At 54.0% G+C, this 13,512-nt stretch overlaps 7 protein-coding genes across 7 annotated transcripts; 2 read left to right on the forward strand and 5 right to left on the reverse strand.

Annotated features, from left to right (window-relative positions):
* Positions 1-423: 423 nt before the first annotated feature.
* On the reverse strand, positions 424-877 carry B0H18DRAFT_38610 (uncharacterized protein). The gene is made up of 3 exons (XM_048037871.1): positions 699-877; positions 598-648; positions 424-540 (listed from the first exon to the last, which is right to left on the reverse strand). Exons 1-3 carry the CDS (start codon positions 775-777, stop codon positions 470-472), a joined length of 201 nt encoding a protein of 66 aa, XP_047888250.1. The 5' UTR covers positions 778-877; the 3' UTR covers positions 424-469.
* Positions 878-1,898: 1,021 nt separating this feature from the next.
* On the reverse strand, positions 1,899-3,111 carry B0H18DRAFT_1034962 (DER1-domain-containing protein). Its single transcript, XM_048030288.1, has 5 exons — positions 2,855-3,111; positions 2,768-2,801; positions 2,669-2,708; positions 2,521-2,611; positions 1,899-2,465 (listed from the first exon to the last, which is right to left on the reverse strand). Exons 1-5 carry the CDS (start codon positions 3,002-3,004, stop codon positions 2,031-2,033), a joined length of 750 nt encoding a protein of 249 aa, XP_047888251.1. The 5' UTR covers positions 3,005-3,111; the 3' UTR covers positions 1,899-2,030.
* Positions 3,112-4,466: 1,355 nt separating this feature from the next.
* Positions 4,467-5,036, reverse strand: B0H18DRAFT_38795 (uncharacterized protein). The gene has a single exon (XM_048037875.1). It carries the CDS (start codon positions 4,981-4,983, stop codon positions 4,504-4,506), a length of 480 nt encoding a protein of 159 aa, XP_047888252.1. The 5' UTR covers positions 4,984-5,036; the 3' UTR covers positions 4,467-4,503.
* A 280-nt stretch (positions 5,037-5,316) lies between these two features.
* Positions 5,317-9,166, reverse strand: B0H18DRAFT_938580 (Creatinase/aminopeptidase). Its single transcript, XM_048041843.1, has 26 exons — positions 8,910-9,166; positions 8,781-8,849; positions 8,626-8,707; positions 8,537-8,568; positions 8,460-8,491; positions 8,359-8,410; positions 8,164-8,307; positions 7,972-8,109; positions 7,729-7,904; positions 7,620-7,673; positions 7,465-7,555; positions 7,286-7,415; positions 7,107-7,224; positions 7,023-7,044; positions 6,927-6,967; positions 6,765-6,864; positions 6,694-6,703; positions 6,599-6,639; positions 6,541-6,547; positions 6,452-6,474; positions 6,373-6,396; positions 6,292-6,318; positions 6,188-6,232; positions 6,014-6,138; positions 5,795-5,958; positions 5,317-5,746 (listed from the first exon to the last, which is right to left on the reverse strand). Exons 1-26 carry the CDS (start codon positions 9,121-9,123, stop codon positions 5,665-5,667), a joined length of 2,043 nt encoding a protein of 680 aa, XP_047888253.1. The 5' UTR covers positions 9,124-9,166; the 3' UTR covers positions 5,317-5,664.
* Positions 9,167-9,270: 104 nt separating this feature from the next.
* B0H18DRAFT_1034989 (magnesium transporter NIPA-domain-containing protein) lies at positions 9,271-11,629 on the forward strand. The gene is made up of 8 exons (XM_048030289.1): positions 9,271-9,722; positions 9,773-9,869; positions 10,002-10,077; positions 10,130-10,290; positions 10,345-10,636; positions 10,682-10,966; positions 11,020-11,413; positions 11,462-11,629. The coding sequence occupies exons 1-7, from the start codon at positions 9,639-9,641 to the stop codon at positions 11,237-11,239; spliced, it is 1,215 nt and encodes a 404-aa protein (XP_047888254.1). The 5' UTR covers positions 9,271-9,638; the 3' UTR covers positions 11,240-11,413; positions 11,462-11,629.
* A 66-nt stretch (positions 11,630-11,695) lies between these two features.
* B0H18DRAFT_1034997 (uncharacterized protein) lies at positions 11,696-12,912 on the reverse strand. Its single transcript, XM_048030290.1, has 5 exons — positions 12,668-12,912; positions 12,475-12,605; positions 11,941-12,188; positions 11,826-11,892; positions 11,696-11,767 (listed from the first exon to the last, which is right to left on the reverse strand). The coding sequence occupies exons 1-3, from the start codon at positions 12,871-12,873 to the stop codon at positions 12,118-12,120; spliced, it is 408 nt and encodes a 135-aa protein (XP_047888255.1). The 5' UTR covers positions 12,874-12,912; the 3' UTR covers positions 11,696-11,767; positions 11,826-11,892; positions 11,941-12,117.
* A 12-nt stretch (positions 12,913-12,924) lies between these two features.
* B0H18DRAFT_1123677 (uncharacterized protein) lies at positions 12,925-13,364 on the forward strand (the record flags this gene model as incomplete). Its single annotated transcript, XM_048034723.1, has 4 exons — positions 12,925-13,006; positions 13,068-13,115; positions 13,170-13,217; positions 13,279-13,364. The coding sequence occupies 4 exons, from the start codon at positions 12,925-12,927 to the stop codon at positions 13,362-13,364; spliced, it is 264 nt and encodes an 87-aa protein (XP_047888256.1).
* Positions 13,365-13,512: the final 148 nt, after the last annotated feature.

Consider the following 13,512-nt stretch of genomic DNA (forward strand, 5'->3'; position numbering starts at 1 on the left):
ACCATTTCACTGGTGGCACAACACGGTCACGCTCCTGAAGTTCACTATAGGAGATACAGCCTTCCGTATCTCTCTACTTCAAGCCCTCCATGATTTACCTCTTCGAACTATTGCACTTCAGCTGACGGCGTCGCGGCGCTGCAACATTACAACTCGAACTAGGCCCCATCGACGATGTCTATGCGATATTGAGACTTTTGACAGCCAGCGCGTTGAACTATCGAGAGACGCACCATGGTAACCGATGTAGTTTCCGCCACCCGGGCTCGTGCGACGAGAGAGCTCTGAAGATGGCGTCAGTCCGAAGCCGGGTGGGCCAGTAGTCTCGTTAGTGCTATCGACGATGTCTGTCGGAATAATTTAGACCGTGGCATGTAAATCAGATCTAACAAGGAACACACCGAGAGTACCGACGTAGTTGCCTCCACCCGGGGCGGTGCGACGAACGAGCTCTGTGAGAACGGAATGGTCAGATTGACTCGTTATCATGCAGGCAGAACAGCAAACCATGAGCCTCCTCGTCGGTCTTGTCGGTGATGTCTGACAGAGCATTAGAAGTGTCACTGTCCGTCGTGTACGAGTCGAGAAGAAACACACCATTAGTACCGACGTAATTGCCTCCACCCGGGGCGGTGCGACGATCAAGCTCTGTGAAGGGTATCAGACCGGGCAGTTGACGTACAGGTAGCACAACATACCGCTGGTCTCAGCGATCGGAGCTGCCAAAGCAACGTGGAAGAGCGCGACGCCGAGGAAGACAGCTGCGGTGAACTTCATGTTGGTCAGTAGCACTAAGCTGGTTTGTCCCCCTTGCTGGAGGCCCTTTTATGTTCCTCCACCCAGCGCCAAGTGGCTGGAAATTAGCCATCTGGCCTTAGCCCCGGGTACATACCGACGCCGACGGTCTGGATGACTTTGCCCATTGCACGACGAGCGTCGAGAAGGCGCAATTCGATGTAGGCTATCCCCAGACAGACGTATCGTTGGAAATGTCGAAAACTGCGAGGGACAAAACGCACCCGCGTCAGGTCCCAAATGTCGATGGTGAAGACCCGGATGGAGTGCGCCTGGAGTGAATTGAGGACATCAAGGTCCGGTTATCCTCAACATGCCTCCGCTGGCAGCCTAAGCGTAGTTCTTCGTGTTCATTGTTGGCATCAAACAGCGGATTTCTCGCGGAACGGAGACATGGACTCTTCTCCATTACGACCGGCAGAGAAGGTAATTTGTGAATCCGTATACTGAGTAATCTGGAAACACGGAGTGAAATCTCAACGCGAGACGCCACGCATGGAGAACGTACCTACGGTAGAACACAGACGTCTGACGGGTCGTCTACCAGGTGGTGGGAACCAGTCAGAGACGCAAGGAGAGCCTGATCATGTCAACCCAGCCAATATGGTCAGTAAGCAATGCTACATGCCACTGGGTGGCGGTACTTCGAGCTCGGGCTGATGCAGAACGGTCCGCGAGCGTCGCCCGTCATTGACAGGAAAGTTGCGTTTCCTGCTCAGATCTTTTAGTCTCGTCATATCGATTCGGATACCAATCCAAAGTATCATGCACTCACCACAATCGCCGCGACCATGACTAGCTCATACATGACGCTCTGTGGATAAGTCAGCCATCGGGGGAGTTTCAAGGCCGTTCGTCGGTAGATGGTAGCTCCCACACACCTGGGTCCTACTTGATTCCAATGCAAAATGCACCATAAGGAATCTTCTCTAGGCATCGATCCCCGTGTCCTGAACAGCCACAAAGGGGATCTACGCTACACGTGGATAGCCGGCTTGTCAAGGGATCGGGCATGACCGTTTGTCGGCCGTGGTAGTGAAACGCTGAACCAGGTCAACGCCTCGGCAAGTGTCGGTTCCGAAGATACTCCTCAGTCCACCAGCCCCAAACCAGACATGCGTAAAGCAACTCGCACTTTGCTGCACGATTGAGCGAATACAACCAATGTATACAACCTTCATATGTCCGCAATCCCGACGACCAGAGAATTTGACCCACCCACAGCGATCCCTTGCTCACTGTCCCAACCGGTTACCCGACCCCCAACGATGCTCGCCCGGCCGGCCCTCCTCCCTCACCTGCCTCGGCGGCACACCCTCTACGCCGCCCCTCTTCCACCCTCCGTGTGCTGACGGGGCCGAGCTCTGGCCGAGCAATTTCTTGAGCCACGCAGGCGCGCTTCCATAGCGCTCGAGGATCCTGCTCTCCCAGACGCCCCACCACCAGAGGTGCCCGATAATCGCGCCGGAGATGGCTTTTGCGGCGCCTGCGCGGCCCTCCATGAGGAGGTCCATGCCAATGTAGACGTACGGCAGGTAGAAGACGGGGATTGTTATGAGCCCGAAGAAAGATGTCTGCGCGTCGGGCGAGGCGAGTCGGGAGGTGAGGTAGACGAGCGCGATGAGGAGCGGGCGGTGGTGCATGGTGGATTGCAATGGGAGGTTGAGTAGCTGTGGAAGTGTCTATGTAGGGTCGTCCGGCGCCACGTTACCTGGGAAGACGTACCAGTATGCTGATACAGACTTGCAGGAGCTGCCATGCGTAATCCGCTGAACGCTCTCGGTAATATGATGTCTCGACTTCCTCAGAGTGCCGGCTGTGTCAATGAGAGTGTCAGTGTCTCGAAAGTCTCCCGATCGATAAAATACTCAACTAGAGCATTGCAAAATGAAATATGTAGCCTATGCCAAACGCTGATGTATGAAGGTCTGAGTTAGAAAGAACACATCGAGACGAGTAATGCCATCCTCACGCCCTATGAAGAACGTCGTGACTACGCGCCATATCTAGACGTCCATGTAAGTCTATGGCGATCCTGAGAGACAGAAAATGTACGCACTTCAAACTTGTCCGTCACGAGCGGCCTCGCGAAGAAGTACAAGTAAGGAGAGACACTTTCGAGGAGGACCGGCACGGTGACTGCCAGAGAAGCCCCGCACAAGAATCGCGTTACTGAGGGCACCTTCTGAATCTCATTCCACAACGACATAGCTAAGGTGAGAGCCGATTTTACTGTCTTTGGTGAGGAAAAAAGGCTGAATTGCCTGCTTTCATAGGCGTCGCGGGATGGTCGTGTTCAATGTCAGGAATGAACTCGAGCAGCAGTGCGCACTGCGCACGCGCGACGTGTCCTCTAGTAGAGTCACGTGCCACGTGTCAACTGCGAAGCTTCGAAGTTTCAGTCGAACTACTAAATGGACCCATCCTCCTCCTCCTCCTCCTCCTCCTCCTGGACCTACCGTAGTCTCAGAGTTAACCTCGGTGCGCTGGCAGCGGTAATCACTTATAGCGAAGCATGAAATAATTTATTCACTGTGCTGCCCATGTAACATGAAACGTAATCCCGCCTTCGCATCGCGCACCAGCAAGAACATAAATATAAGTACTCCCATTCCATAGTAGACATCGCGAACGCCAGACCACCGCGACTGCGACACATGGACGGACACACACCCGACCTTATAAATAGCGTCGTCGAGGAAGGTCGTTACACAGAAGGATGCGCCGCGACACAGATCCTTATATGATGTGCCTAAAGGGCCTACTGAGTGGGCAGTATGAATATCGGTGAAACGGTGAGAAAAAAAAGGAAATTCAACACCTTGCGTTTGCGCAGCCTCCGGTCTCCCGCGAATTTGCTAGAGCCAGTATTCCTCGACAACATTCGATAGTGGCGGTAGTTCTCCGGGGCGAAAAAATCCGACTACGACTTTGACGCGCAGGCCCGCACGCAGAGCCGACGGGATGTGCGACGATAGTAAGGTTGCATCCTCTGGTTGTGCACGTTCACGGCACAGTGAATAGAAGCACAGATAGACAACCAGAAGAGGGATTTGCACGTGGAGTGCGGTGAGTGCCCGGTCAAGACTTGGCCAGTCGAAAGGTATTCGCCTGGGTTCGAATAAATCTGCCGGTGACAATTGGATAGCGACGAAAGACAGGCAAAGAACCCGAAGGCTGCTGGGGAGGCGAGGGAGAGATGACAGGAACCGATACTGGAAGATGAAAGGCATGTGGTCTTCACGATAGTATTGGTCAAGTCTGACGGACCGTAGACCCGAGTGACGAGACAGATGCATATCATCGAAGGCTGATGATAGACTAGTCAGCTTATGATTAGGCACACATTGAGTTGAATTGCCAACTCACATCCATGGACCCCAACCTCCAGTGTACGCAGAGTACTCTCCGCCTCTTTCAGCAGACGCGAAAGGACAATGGGACAGTTGGTGAACGGATACCATGAAAGCCTCTGCAAGGCAAGTCCAAACGGTGACACCCTCAACACATCGAAAAGAAACGCCATCTCTTCGGGATACATTCTCGTCCCTGTTAGACGTACTTCCCGCATCGCGGTCACGGTGGAATTGCGTGGAAGTGGAAGGGGCCATTCGGGGTTGGAGTCGATCACTAATCGGGATGTATCCACCTCCAACGATGAAATCTGCGGAAATGAAACGAGCAGTGACTGTGTGTCCAGAGCTGATCTCAGTTCGCACTCCGTAAGTGACAACATCTCGAGCCGCGGTAAGGTGAACATCGACTGAATGGGGTGGTTAAGACTTGGGTCATGAGATGCAAGCACCCTTGGCTAGCTTTGAAATCCACCTCGATTAGGCGTAGGCGAGCGACATTGGGTAGTTCGGACAGTATTGTCTCCAGTGCCGGTATATCCGTGTTGCCCATGTCGCCGTCCTCCGCAGTAGCACCGAGGTAGAGGTGAACACCTACAAGTGAGACGGCGCGCACACATCCAGCAATACCGGTGCCAATCGCTCTGGACCTGGAGAGGATGGGCCTGAAAGGTTTTTGCCCGTATACGGAGGCACGCCAGAGAGATAACTCCCGGTAGAGGTGTCGCCGAGTTGGTAAGACCCATGCCCATTGCGTCAGGCCGCAAGCACGGAGGGCAGGACGGTCGGAGGACAGTTCGTCAATGATGAGTTCCCACAATTCATGGGGAAGCATAGAGGGCGGAGGCTGCTGGTGCACCTAGATGGGGGGGCAGACTCTGAGCGATAGGTCATGATGGTGCGAACAGATGGTCACAATCCTGGCCAGGCATAGCACGTACCGACTTCACTTTCAAGTTGGCAAAACTCTAGCGGTGCTCTGAGCTCTCGATGCTCTTCACTGTGGAACCCTCTGATGAAAGCGGTGACGCTGAGCCTGTCGCCGCTCGTGTGGTAGTATCCAGGTCGCCGTGATGTTGCAATGGGAGGGGTCCGTTGCCGGCTCGTATGGCTGCAACGGAGACTACTTAAGGGGTCCGATGAGTGCAGACTTCGTGCACGGTGCAGACCGCAAATCAGTGACATGTGAAGCGCCGGCACAACCGAACGGATTCGCGTTACTTACTAGTACTGTAACAACTCACTGTAAGTAAGTACATTATACTAGTATTTGCTATTCATGACCATAATATTGACACTCTGAGAGGCCATTCACGCTGTATACAGTCTACACAACGTACGTTCCGCCGTCGTGTTTGTCACTGAGATGCTACAACGCGCCAAGATGCATGATCCATCGCGCCGAGCGCGAAGGACTGTGACAGACTCGTATTACCACGCGACTGTAAGAGGCATCGGTATCCAAGTCGTCACGCTGTGTAATGGCTAACGTTTGACAGAAATTACGAGCGCAGGCTCAACAGAGGGGAGATGACGCCATGCCAGAGCATCTCGCGACCACACAGACCAGATTGTGGTCGATGCGAAAAGATGTCTGCCTGGGGAACGTATGATTGTACGAATTTGTATCGCTGTCGAGCACCTACCGACTACAGAGTGAGCACTCGCGCTGCAGCCACGCGAACGCCCTCGGATCCGTGTGCAACAAAGGTGAGAGTTTCTCCAACACCTCCGCATGGTACGAATCCAGCCACGACCTCTCCTTCGGACTCAGAAGGGAGTCGTCGACGAGATTCTTCTGGATTGGGCACTAAGTTGCATTCGCGTAAGGGTCATTGAAACAAGGGTTGATTGGAGATCCTGACCATGGTGACGTGCTCGAACTTCAGGTAGCCCTTGTCTCCGAAGTTATTTGGAGTCTTCGCATCGCGGACTATGACCACGTTCTCGATGCGGATGCCGAATCGTCCGTCGGAGTAGTATCCAGGCTCTGTGCAAGATTCAGCGCGCTTGACAGCTCGCAGGACTTCGGTACTGACCGTCAGACACAGTCATGCCGGACTTCAATGGCGTGCTGTTGTATGCTATCCCGTTCATGAGCGCTGTTGCATAAATTTTTACGGTGGGGGGCTGTAGTGCCTACCTATGCGGACGCCAATGCCGTGCGGTCCTGAAGTAGAAGTTCAGCAAGGGTTCGCCAAGCAGGTGAGTTGAGTGAATCAACCTTCGTGGACGTTGAGGAAGTGGCCTGCAGATCGGCATCATCAATGCGAAGCATGGGCGATGATAACGGTGATACGTACCAACACCATGACCGGTCCCGTGCCTACGCGTCGTGAAACAACGAATCAGTATGGTATTGTGCTAATACAGGCCTAAAGGAGAAGTGTACCGATAGTCTGGAACGCACATGGTCAGCAGCATGTCTCCTCGAGAAATAGAACACCCACCAAGGCCGTCCTCCCATAGCGGTCTTCGCGCAAAAGCATCGCTGGTACAGAGTCAATGTCCTACTAAGTCCATCTAGTCCAGGTTCAAGACATACATGACATAGCCTAATTGATCAGAGCGTCAACTAGACAATTCAGCAAGCAACAGACGCTGTCGTTGGCGCACCAGTTGTTCCACTTGGGAACACCGCAGTGTCTATGGCGATGTGCCCTTGTAGCACGCGGGTGCAAGCACGGCGCTCCTCGGACGTCGGCTTGCCAAAGTGCTGGGTTTGCATCACGCGTTATGACACCGGCCTCATCATCGGTACCAAACGGACGGGCTCACCCAGGTCCGCGTGACGTCCGTAGTCCCATCCGTGAATTGCGCTGAGACGGGGAAGGGATCAATGACAGGGATCAATGAGGCAATCCGTTGGCCTACCTCCAGAGTCGCAGAGATATATCTGGAACAGGTAGGTTTGTCAGTGACGGTGGTGTCAACTCTGCCATCGATGCGGCGACGCACCTGATCTTTGCGAACAACCGCGCAGTCGTTCGGGTCGGGTTGATAGTGTATGATCGCGCCATTTGGCCCGGTCGCCGAGATGGTAGGGAAAGACAGTCCTCTGAATAGGTCGAGCTCTCTGGGACCACGCTGAAGGTCAGGCTGTCTATGAAGGGGACGGTTCTAGGCACAATACGCACGAGCGATAACGCTCCAGCTGGTCCGCGGCCTGACACTCGTTGAGCTCCACCCCGATGTTCAGCTGGTCTTCGAGCCACGCGAAGTAGCGAACGAGGGCAACACCATCGCGTATATGGCTCTGTCTGAATCCTACACCACGGCCCGTTAGGGCTGTTCTGCGTGCGACTTGTCCAGTTACCTTCAACCTCCGTCTCGTTCTTCACAGCCTTCAAGTCCGTGACGGGCGAGCGAGCCACGACGACGTTTTCCTTGATGATGTCGCATGATATCTAGCGTCAGCCAAGGCTACCCAAGTAACTTTACAGTGCGCTGGTACGCGTATGGATGACGCACTGCTCCCATTGCTTCCACGATGGCCAGGCTGGCTTTGTCGCCTACTAGTGCCTTCTGCAAGAAGGCGGGTCATCAATGAGGGGACGCGTGAAGTGAATGAGAGGCTCACTGATTTCTTGTGTAGGCCAATTTCCGCGCCGAGGTCTGCGAGGTAGGAGAGGAAGGAGTCGTAGGGGTGGATATCGACGTGGTCGCCGAGGTGCTTGCGGAGCGTGTCGTCGACTTGTGCCGGGTTCAGGAAGAGATACGCCTTCTCTGGAGTCAGAACAGCATACGCAAAGAACACTACAACGTCACAGTGCGAGTTCAGTTTGTCAGTTAATTTGAATCGGGACCATGTGGCTTGATATACCTGGGTTGTAATCGATGTCCGAGCCTCGCAAGTTGAACAGCCAGGCGACTTCATCTAGCATGTTTACGACCATAGCGTGCACTTCCTTCTTCTTCATCTCTTCTCGTAGTCTCTCGATCTTCTGCGCATGTGATTCACCTACGTCGCATCGTCAGAACAAGAAGTCTAGCGCAGTCAATCGGAGCGGCATACCAGCGTACTTCAGGTCAAGCGGGAATATGCTGTTAGTCGGCCTAGGGGGGCGATTGGTCCACACGAGGTCCACTAAATTGTCCTTCAGCGAGACGAGCCGCGATTCGAGAGGCTCAAGGTTCTTCTGGATCGTGTCGGCATCGGCTGCTAAATTGTTACCACCTGCAGGCCTACTGCTGTGCTGTACAAACTTACAGGCAGTCACAATAACCGGGTCAACCCCGATACGCGTGCATTTCGGTAACCTCTAGGGTATCTTTAGCAGATACACGCACACAATGCGAGAGATAGATTACCTTCCACAGAAACTCCTGCCAAGTGGGTACATCTACGACAATCAGCAAAAGGGAACAACAATACGGATGACAGGTACCTGGTAAGCCTTGCTTCATCAAAGTCCAGTTCCTGCAAAAAATAAAAAGCTGAGTTCATGGTCGTCTAATCAAGGCGCTGGGCCCCTACTTATCCAACTGCTTCTCTGCTTGCAAGAAGTAGCGGCCGTCTGTGAATAGAAATGCGTCGTTCTGCGTGATAACAGCACATCCTGAGCGTATGCGACGCGTTGATATGTGAGCGTCCGAAGAGAACTCATTCCTATAGCCAGTAGAGATATGTACCTGCAGATCCGGTGAAGCCAGATATGAAAGCGCGTCTTTCGTCGCACGCCGCTGGGTATTCGCTGTAATCTATACAGCAAGCATTCGTTACAACAATCGTTCGTCAAACACGACGATGCAGAAACTTGCGTTGGTCTTCGCTAGGCACAACGACAGCCGCGACATCGTTGCCAGGCTTCGCCATAAGCCGTCGCAGCGCCTCCAGGCGTTCGGATGTATTGACTGTGTGGGTTGCCGGCGCCATCGTTACAAGAGATTGTGTCCTGATATTAGCTTGCCGTCCGAGCGATGATGAGAGGTGTTGTGCGCTGCGATGGCATATGCGTAGTCCTGCAAGGATCATCCAGCCAGCCTCGCAGGATGACTGAACGAATGGCCAAGTCCGGGGACCGCGTCAGTGAGACCACGTGAACCAAAGAACATGGCTCGAGCTCAACGTCACTTGGGTCTCGGCCTAAAGCAAACAAAAAAAGCTTCGAAGACGTGAATGCTGGCGGTCTCGAGCAAGTCTCGAGCTCTACGGCAATGAGATTGACACAAATACACGAACGATCTGCACAACTGCGAGTGGATCTGTGACAGACAAGTGACAGTCACATCGCTTCACTGGACGGCGTGACAATGGTCACGCAGACGCTCGCTGCGGTGCTCATGCGCTTTCCCAGCTCGTCCACCTCCTCCAACGCTTCAAAGCTTCACAGCCGAGTCCCTGGTTCAAGGGCCTTGTAGACGACGCTGGCACGACAGACGATACCCCGTTGTACACTTACGACTCCGACTCGGTCATTAGACACCTACCTGGCCCTACCTCCATAACATTCCACTCCTTTACACGCCTAGACTCCGCTGCAAGTTAAAATGGTGGATGACAAGTACATAGGGCTCATACTCGCCGTGTCGAGCTCGCTCGCCATCGGAACCAGCTTCATCATCACGAAAAAGGTCGGCTTGGCACGTGGTGCGGGGAGCAGTCGTGCTGAACCCAGTGCTAGGGCCTAAACGACGCAAGTAGTCGATCCACGTATGCACAGGCCTCGGACGACTATGCATATCTCAGAAGTCCAATATGGTGGGCAGGCATATCAACATGTGAGTCGTATTCTGGCGATTGGACGGTGTGTCTGGGTGTCTGACGGTGGATGGCACGGGCTGCAGTAATTCTAGGAGAAAGTGAGTACTATCCTGTGTATACTTTCGCACGTACAGACGACCCCTCTCTAGTCGCCAATTTTGCTGCGTACACATTTGCCCCGCCAATATTGGTCACGCCATTAGGTGCACTCAGCGTTATCATCGGGTCGGTTCAGCTCCCGCGTGCATCATGCTCGGCCATTGACTGCGTCCTGTAGCGCCGTCTTGGCATCCTTCCTACTGAATGAAGAGCTCGGTCACCTTGGGCGTGTCGGCTGCGCGCTATGTCTGCTCGGCTCCCTCATCATTGTGCTGCATGCACCAGAAGACAAGGAAATCAAGACGGTGGACGAAATCTTGCATTACGCTATGCAGCCCGGTGAGCTCGATATGTGTATATGAGGGATCTCAATGTTCTAAATCTCGCCTGGAGGCTTCCTGATGTACTGCTTCACTGTCCTGGTGTTCAGCGTAGTGATGATCTGGGCGGTTGTCCCTAAGTATGGGCGGTCGAATCCGCTTGTGTACATCTCCATATGCTCGGTCGTCGGCTCGGTGTCTGTCATGGCGATCAAGGGGTTCGGTGTCGCGGTCAAGCTCACATTCGCGGGGAACAACCAGTTTACACATCTAAGCACCTACGTGTTCGGCATCACCGTGGCGGGCTGCATCCTCGTGCAAATGAACTACTTCAACAAGGCGCTGGATACGTTCTCGACAAACGTGTACGTCGTTCCATAAGCACCGTGAGACGTACTACATCCTCTCAGCGTGAACCCCATGTACTACGTCGGCTTCTCCACAGCGACCATCGTCGCTTCTGTCATCCTATTCCAGGGCTTCAACACCGATGACCCAGCGAATTCAATATCCCTTCTTGCCGGCTTCATCACCACCTTCCTTGGTGTCCACTTGCTCGAGATCTCGCGGAAACCCGAGTCGCTGCCCACCGTCGCCAATGGCCATGGACACTCCGCGCTCGAGAGCGGGATAATGAATCCCCGCCTAAGCATCCAAGGCCGCGTGTCTCTCGACGGGTGGGGTGGCGCGGCAGGGTCGCCGGTTGGGGGCATGGGCCCACCACACAGCGCGCGTCACGGGCGGCAAGGCTCCGCGGGCTGCGCTCCGCGACGCTGTTCGACGCGTACGACGTGGAGGACGAAATCACGGACAACGTCGGGCTGACGCGGCTGCCGGAAGTGGTGGGCGAGGACGAGGACGATGACGAGCTGGAGCATGCGGACGAACGGACTCATTTGCGCTATCACCACGACGAGCGGCGGCATGGCTCGGGGAGCCCCGGCAGCCGACACGCGTCGCCGCGGTGACATGCCTGTCTGACTGTGTTTAGTTGTATAGCTCTCTTGGTTGCGGACTAAAACTTACTATATACAACTACTACTCGTGTGTACTTTGGGGACTTATCTATGAGCTCTTGGATGCGTCCACGCACATGTTTTGACCAACCAGTACTTAGCGTTTTCCTCACTGTCACATTGAATCTGCCGCCGCTAAGTCGATGATCGTGATTCATAGCATTTGGTATGTACCGGTTGTCTTCGACTCTCCTGCACGTACTTATAATTGGTTTGGCTGCAGGGTCGCGGCGTGCTTTCGACCACACTTGACTCGTGTGCCTGTCCGACTGTTGAGCTCACTGGCGGACCAGTCTCAAAACGCTACATATATATTCTGCTCAGATCTCGATCAATCTGGAACCTAGTTGTGTGGCTGTACGTTGATCTCAACTTACGTCCAACTTCGAGACTGATACTACTTAATAGACTCCCGGACCCGCAGTTGCATACTACTTTCCTGGCCATGCATGTCAGCGAGGATCCGTTGATCGTTCACATGTCAGTCAGTCCCATGACCTCAGAATGCGCCATTGACATTCAGGCTATGATGGCGCAGCTGTGAACGTAGTCTGCCCACAGTACCCAGACGCTGCCTGGACTCTGGAGAACGGCATTATGACTCGGTACGAGTCTTCTTATGCTGCGGGCTCCGCTCATATCAGAACTCACAGCTGCGTCGGCGATGGGCTGGCGACGGGACGCCCATGTATCGTAACGACGGATGACCCATCCGTCCTAAGTCGCCCGCCGGCTCCCCGGTGACCCTCGGGGATCAACGACCAACACCCAATTGCCGCGACGTCCGCTGTGAATGCTCCTACTCAACACAACCCCAGCCGGTGAGCATACTAGCTCTTGCATTTCAGCGCGCCGGCGGCATCCAGAAGACTAGCATATCGTTGGTAGCATTGGTAAAACGGTGCGTCCAAGGATCTACAAGGATGTTCACGGTGACTCCGCATGCATGTGTGTTGGTATTACTTTGGGTCAACAACGGAGACTAGTGTGTTGGACGCGGTGATTGCACCGGTCAGTGCTATATCTACCGAAACACCCACTGCGGTTTACCTCCGGACAGAGAACACCAGTCGATGCGGCGCATGAACCGTTTTGCAGGTGCTTTGAGTACTCTTTGGCGGCCCGCGCGAGATGTTCTTGTACATATCTGGTCAGAACGACGAGTCGCTGACGGCAACTGCTACTAGGTGCATCTGTCAACGCCACAATCCCAGTTGCTTGGAGTTGGCCGTAGTTCGCTAGTTCACCAGCCGAGATGACTCGTGCTCTATTGCCAAGTGGTTGCCCGGCGGTGGCGAAATCGTGGCGTACTGTGCAGGCAAGGTTTTCATGCACTGCTAGTTCGTCATTAGTCGCAGCTAATACAATAGTCAATTCAAGGACTGTATACAAGCCACGCCGAGTACATCTTTGCCGCTGGTCGCCGGGCCCGGGCCATTGCTTTTGATGGGTGTGTCTATACCGACCGCAACCCCATCATTCATCGGGATACACCGTCTCGCGGCGACCCGTATGATTCGTGAGGATTGATGAGTACCGTTTCCAGCTAGTCTGAAAAGGAAAACCAGTGCTGGACAGAGGGCCATATAATGGGTAGTCTGAGGTGCTGCCAACCCCACTCCGCTCTGCTCGTAGAGATGAAGTTCACGTCTGCCTTTCTCTTCAGCGCTGCTGCTCTGTTCTATGCTGCTTACGCAGCTCCCACTGGTGTAACCGATGGTCAGTTACGACGTACTGTGCATGTCGTTCCGATGTTCGCTTGATCTTGACCCCATCGCAGGGCTCTCTCGACGCACCGGTGGTGAGGCGTACACCACCCCGCCGGATGGTGAGACTCGGTAAAGGACGCAATAATCCATACTTTTCTAACCAAACCACATAGACCTCGAGAAGCGCGTCGGTGGTGAAGTTTACACTTCCCCGCCGGACGGTGAGATTTCGCGAAGTATGCAAGGGGTCCATAGTTAGTTTACCATTGGTTTCGCTCTCAGACCTCGAGAAGCGCGTCGGGGGTGAAGTGTACACGTCCCCGCCCGATGGTGAGATCTCGTCAAACATGCAGAACATCTGCGTTTAGCTAAACTAATGACGCTCTTAGATCTTTGAGGAGCGCACTGGCGGCGAGGCCTAATACATCACCTCGAATGAGGGTAAGCTATGTCTTGCGCAGCCATTTTCGCGCGCTAACTTGAACTCGATTCAAAGAAGAGTATTAGCCACGCCAT

The sequence above is a fragment of the Fomitopsis serialis genome (assembly GCF_022376445.1).
Source record: "Fomitopsis serialis strain Sig1Antser10 chromosome Unknown B0H18scaffold_103, whole genome shotgun sequence".
In the NCBI taxonomy this organism is placed as follows: Eukaryota; Fungi; Basidiomycota; class Agaricomycetes; order Polyporales; family Fomitopsidaceae; genus Fomitopsis; species Fomitopsis serialis.

What these genes read in the sequence shown, in the direction of transcription:
- B0H18DRAFT_1034989 (XM_048030289.1), top strand. Translation starts at nt 9,639, where the DNA reads ATGGTGGATGACAAGTACATAGGGCTCATACTCGCCGTGTCGAGCTCG. An exon ending in GCTTCATCATCACGAAAAAG is followed by an intron (nt 9,723 to 9,772) that starts GTCGGCTTGGCA and finishes ACCCAGTGCTAG; the next exon opens with GGCCTAAACGACGCAAGTAG. An exon ending in GGGTGGGGTGGCGCGGCAGG is followed by an intron (nt 10,967 to 11,019) that starts GTCGCCGGTTGG and finishes ACGGGCGGCAAG; the next exon opens with GCTCCGCGGGCTGCGCTCCG.
- B0H18DRAFT_1034997 (XM_048030290.1), bottom strand. Translation starts at nt 12,873, where the DNA reads ATGGCCCTCTGTCCAGCACTGGTTTTCCTTTTCAGACTAGCTGGAAAC. An exon ending in GGCGTGGCTTGTATACAGTC is followed by an intron (nt 12,606 to 12,667) that starts CTTGAATTGACT and finishes TGAAAACCTTGC; the next exon opens with CTGCACAGTACGCCACGATT. An exon ending in TGTGGCGTTGACAGATGCAC is followed by an intron (nt 12,189 to 12,474) that starts CTAGTAGCAGTT and finishes CCTTGGACGCAC; the next exon opens with CGTTTTACCAATGCTACCAA.
- B0H18DRAFT_38610 (XM_048037871.1), bottom strand. Translation starts at nt 777, where the DNA reads ATGAAGTTCACCGCAGCTGTCTTCCTCGGCGTCGCGCTCTTCCACGTT. An exon ending in TCCGATCGCTGAGACCAGCG is followed by an intron (nt 649 to 698) that starts GTATGTTGTGCT and finishes TACCCTTCACAG; the next exon opens with AGCTTGATCGTCGCACCGCC. An exon ending in CAATTACGTCGGTACTAATG is followed by an intron (nt 541 to 597) that starts GTGTGTTTCTTC and finishes ATGCTCTGTCAG; the next exon opens with ACATCACCGACAAGACCGAC.
- B0H18DRAFT_38795 (XM_048037875.1), bottom strand. Translation starts at nt 4,983, where the DNA reads ATGCTTCCCCATGAATTGTGGGAACTCATCATTGACGAACTGTCCTCC.
- B0H18DRAFT_938580 (XM_048041843.1), bottom strand. Translation starts at nt 9,123, where the DNA reads ATGATCCTTGCAGGACTACGCATATGCCATCGCAGCGCACAACACCTC. An exon ending in GCTTGACCTGAAGTACGCTG is followed by an intron (nt 8,110 to 8,163) that starts GTATGCCGCTCC and finishes GATGCGACGTAG; the next exon opens with GTGAATCACATGCGCAGAAG. An exon ending in TCGTGGAAGCAATGGGAGCA is followed by an intron (nt 7,556 to 7,619) that starts GTGCGTCATCCA and finishes GGCTGACGCTAG; the next exon opens with ATATCATGCGACATCATCAA.
- B0H18DRAFT_1034962 (XM_048030288.1), bottom strand. Translation starts at nt 3,004, where the DNA reads ATGTCGTTGTGGAATGAGATTCAGAAGGTGCCCTCAGTAACGCGATTC. An exon ending in TCGTGACGGACAAGTTTGAA is followed by an intron (nt 2,802 to 2,854) that starts GTGCGTACATTT and finishes ATGGACGTCTAG; the next exon opens with ATATGGCGCGTAGTCACGAC. An exon ending in TTTCATTTTGCAATGCTCTA is followed by an intron (nt 2,612 to 2,668) that starts GTTGAGTATTTT and finishes TCATTGACACAG; the next exon opens with CCGGCACTCTGAGGAAGTCG.